Here is a 2,766-nt window from a genome sequence, read left to right as displayed (position 1 = left end):
TCCCCCAAGATTAAGTGCCTCCTCCCAGGATATATCCCCTGCATGTGGAGGAACTGCCAGACTTCTTCCTCAGTGGCACGGTTGCCCTTCATGAAGATCATACCCAGGAGGGTCAGGATGAGACCTGTCTTAGGCAATTCTCTCCTGCCACCCACATTTGTCCCAGGGAGGATGGGTAACTTGCTAACAAGGACATAGGAGTGAGTGGCAGGGTCATCAGCCTTCAACTCCAGACCATAGACGAGTTCTAGCTGATAGGTGGCTTTCTCCAGGATCCAGGGGAAGTGAACCTTGTACTTCCTGCCGATTAGCTTCAGCATCTCTGCCTCTACAGGTTGCTCATCCTTCTGGTACTTCTGTAGCAGGTAGTGAAGTACCTTGCTGGCCTTCCTTGTCAGAGGATCGCTGTGTGCAGATTGGATGGCATCTGCTATAATGGAGACATTTGTACGTCTCTCATCCACACCTGCAAAGGAACCCTCAGCACCAACATCATGGACTGGATGGAACACATTTAACTCAGGAGAGCTATGGGATGCAGCCTCCTGGGACTCCTGAGGAGTGCCTCTATCAGAGGACCTCGGGGCATCTCCTTGGACAAGAGCAGGAGATGCTGCTTTCCCCTCCTCCTCCACAGTGGGCTGAGCACCCTTGAGATTAGGCTTTTCTCCCCTCATCTGCTGCCTTTTGGCCCTGGAGCGGCTCTTGCTCTTATTGCCTCTAGGCATGGTGCACTAGAAAGATTGGGGGGGGGGGAGAGAATGACACTATGTAAACATCATTAGGTAGAAAGCAACTTCCCTTTATGAAGCCCCCACCCCCACCCCAGCTCCTTTTCTCTGGGCACCTTTCTGGATCCAAATCCTCTTCCTGTTTTCCTGTTCAGTTTGCTTCCTGAGAAATCTGTGGAGGGAATCACAGTTTGTTAGGCTATTGCCTGGCAATCCAAGTAATAGCTGACTGGTGTGAAAAAAGGACTTTTACCAGGGCCCTATTTTGTTCTCCATGAACATTTATGTTCATTTTTGACTACAACTTCATGCCCACATTATTCTGGTGCTCTGAAGCTAACACTATAGTCTTCAGTAATAAGGAAAAACTCGGTAGAAATTGGGGTCAGCTTTACCATTGATGTCTGATAACATTCAGTGTACACAAAATATGCCTATGCTTTTGTAATGCTCCCTCACTCCATTTCCTTTCCAGAAATGGTATCCATTAATTTCCCAACTCTTCTTTTTCTAAAGACAAATCATAATATTTTAGCCTTTAGGCCCGCTTGACCCTTCCCATAATATATGCTACACTGGGGAACAATTTTGTGTATTTAGCCACACACATAGCATGGAGTCTTTAATTTTCACAATTTACCTCCTCTTAAACTCATAGTATCTAACTTTCCCTTTCTGTTAAGCCCTGAACCTCTAATCGAGACCTTTCCTCCCGAGGAAGAACAAGGAACATTAAGGACAATTGGGCCTAACTGCCGCATCCAAGAATTCTGAGGAACAGCGCAGAGCAGAGACCTGGCCGTTGCTGGGGCAGGGTGGGTTATGAATCTAGGAATCTATCATGGGATGTTATAGTTTTTAATCGAGTCCTCACACGGGAAAGATTCTTACCAGAGTAAAGGCCATGCTTCTTGGCTCAAAGCCCAATCTTATAGGTTTATCTGTCCTCAAAGAGGAAGTTAAGATCATCCACTTCCGGTCACTGGTCCCCCGCCCTGGAAGCATGCCTCGAGAGCTTTGGTCATCTAAATGGAATCCCTGGGGGGCGGGGGGGGCAGAGCTAATCCATCTGTTGTTGTTGTTGTTGTTGCTGCTGCTGTTGTTGTTGTTCTGGGGGAGAGGAATTCCCAGAGAACACACCAAAATTAATTTTTTTTGACTTTGAATGGAACAAGGATTTCACCCTTTTAATGTGGACCAAAGAGTGCAAAAGATCAAATTCTTATCAAGGTCATGAGTATGAAGTAGATGGAGTGAACCTCAGTCCAGTGTAGATGCCCAGGACTATAGTATAAAATAAAGATAACAGTTCCATCTATGTGTTTGTGAACTTGGTTCATGATTGCGTTGCCCTGTCCTCACTTTACACTTCNCCCTACCTCCTCTACATTTCCCTCATTTCTCTTGTCCTTACCTTTATTACCTCTTTGATTTTCTTCTTTATTATAGTCTTCTGGAAGTTTCTCTCTATGTAACTCAGACTGTCATGGAACTCACTATCTTGGGTCAAAGAATTGCTAAAAAGTCACTATCTTATCTCTGTGACCACATTACAAGTATTATTTGTATATATCACCACCCCTGGCCTCTCTCATTTTTCATCATGAAAAATTTGTCATTTTATTTGGAGGTTGGAACCAAGTATTTCTGTATAGTACAGGCTGTCTTACAAACTCCTATGTAACCTAAAGTATACTTAAAATGACAAGCCACCTGCTTTTGCATGTCCTGTGATAAGAAGTATATATTACCACAATAGGATCTCATTAGATTTCTGATATTTAATGCAGTAGCGGGAAAGTTTACATTTCCACTTAATGTAGATGAGTATATTTCTCCTTGCATCTTCACCAAAATTACTTTCTTTTCTTTCTTTCTTTTTAAATCCATGACATAGCAATAAATCATTTATTTTATTGAGAATAGAGTCTTTTGGATTTGGGATTTGTCATTCTGAGTACAATGAGAGGAAGTCACAATGCCATAATGATTTGTTTCTCTAATGGATAAAGGTGTTTCGGTTTTATATCCATTT

At 43.3% G+C, this 2,766-nt stretch overlaps 1 protein-coding gene across 1 annotated transcript; it reads right to left on the bottom strand.

Annotated features, from left to right (window-relative positions):
• Positions 1-14: 14 nt before the first annotated feature.
• Positions 15-728, bottom strand: LOC110314828 (melanoma-associated antigen B4-like; the record flags this gene model as incomplete). The annotated part of the gene is made up of 1 exon (XM_021189045.1): positions 15-728. A coding segment is annotated over exon 1 (714 nt), but the record flags the coding sequence as incomplete, so codon positions are not given.
• Between the last annotated feature and the right edge of the window lie 2,038 nt (positions 729-2,766).

The sequence above is a fragment of the Mus pahari genome, unplaced genomic scaffold (genome assembly GCF_900095145.1).
Source record: "Mus pahari unplaced genomic scaffold, PAHARI_EIJ_v1.1 scaffold_11851_1, whole genome shotgun sequence".
Classification (NCBI taxonomy): domain Eukaryota; kingdom Metazoa; phylum Chordata; class Mammalia; order Rodentia; family Muridae; genus Mus; species Mus pahari.
The sequence above is the reverse complement of the archived record's forward strand: the minus strand, read 5'-3'. Positions and strand labels throughout refer to the sequence as shown.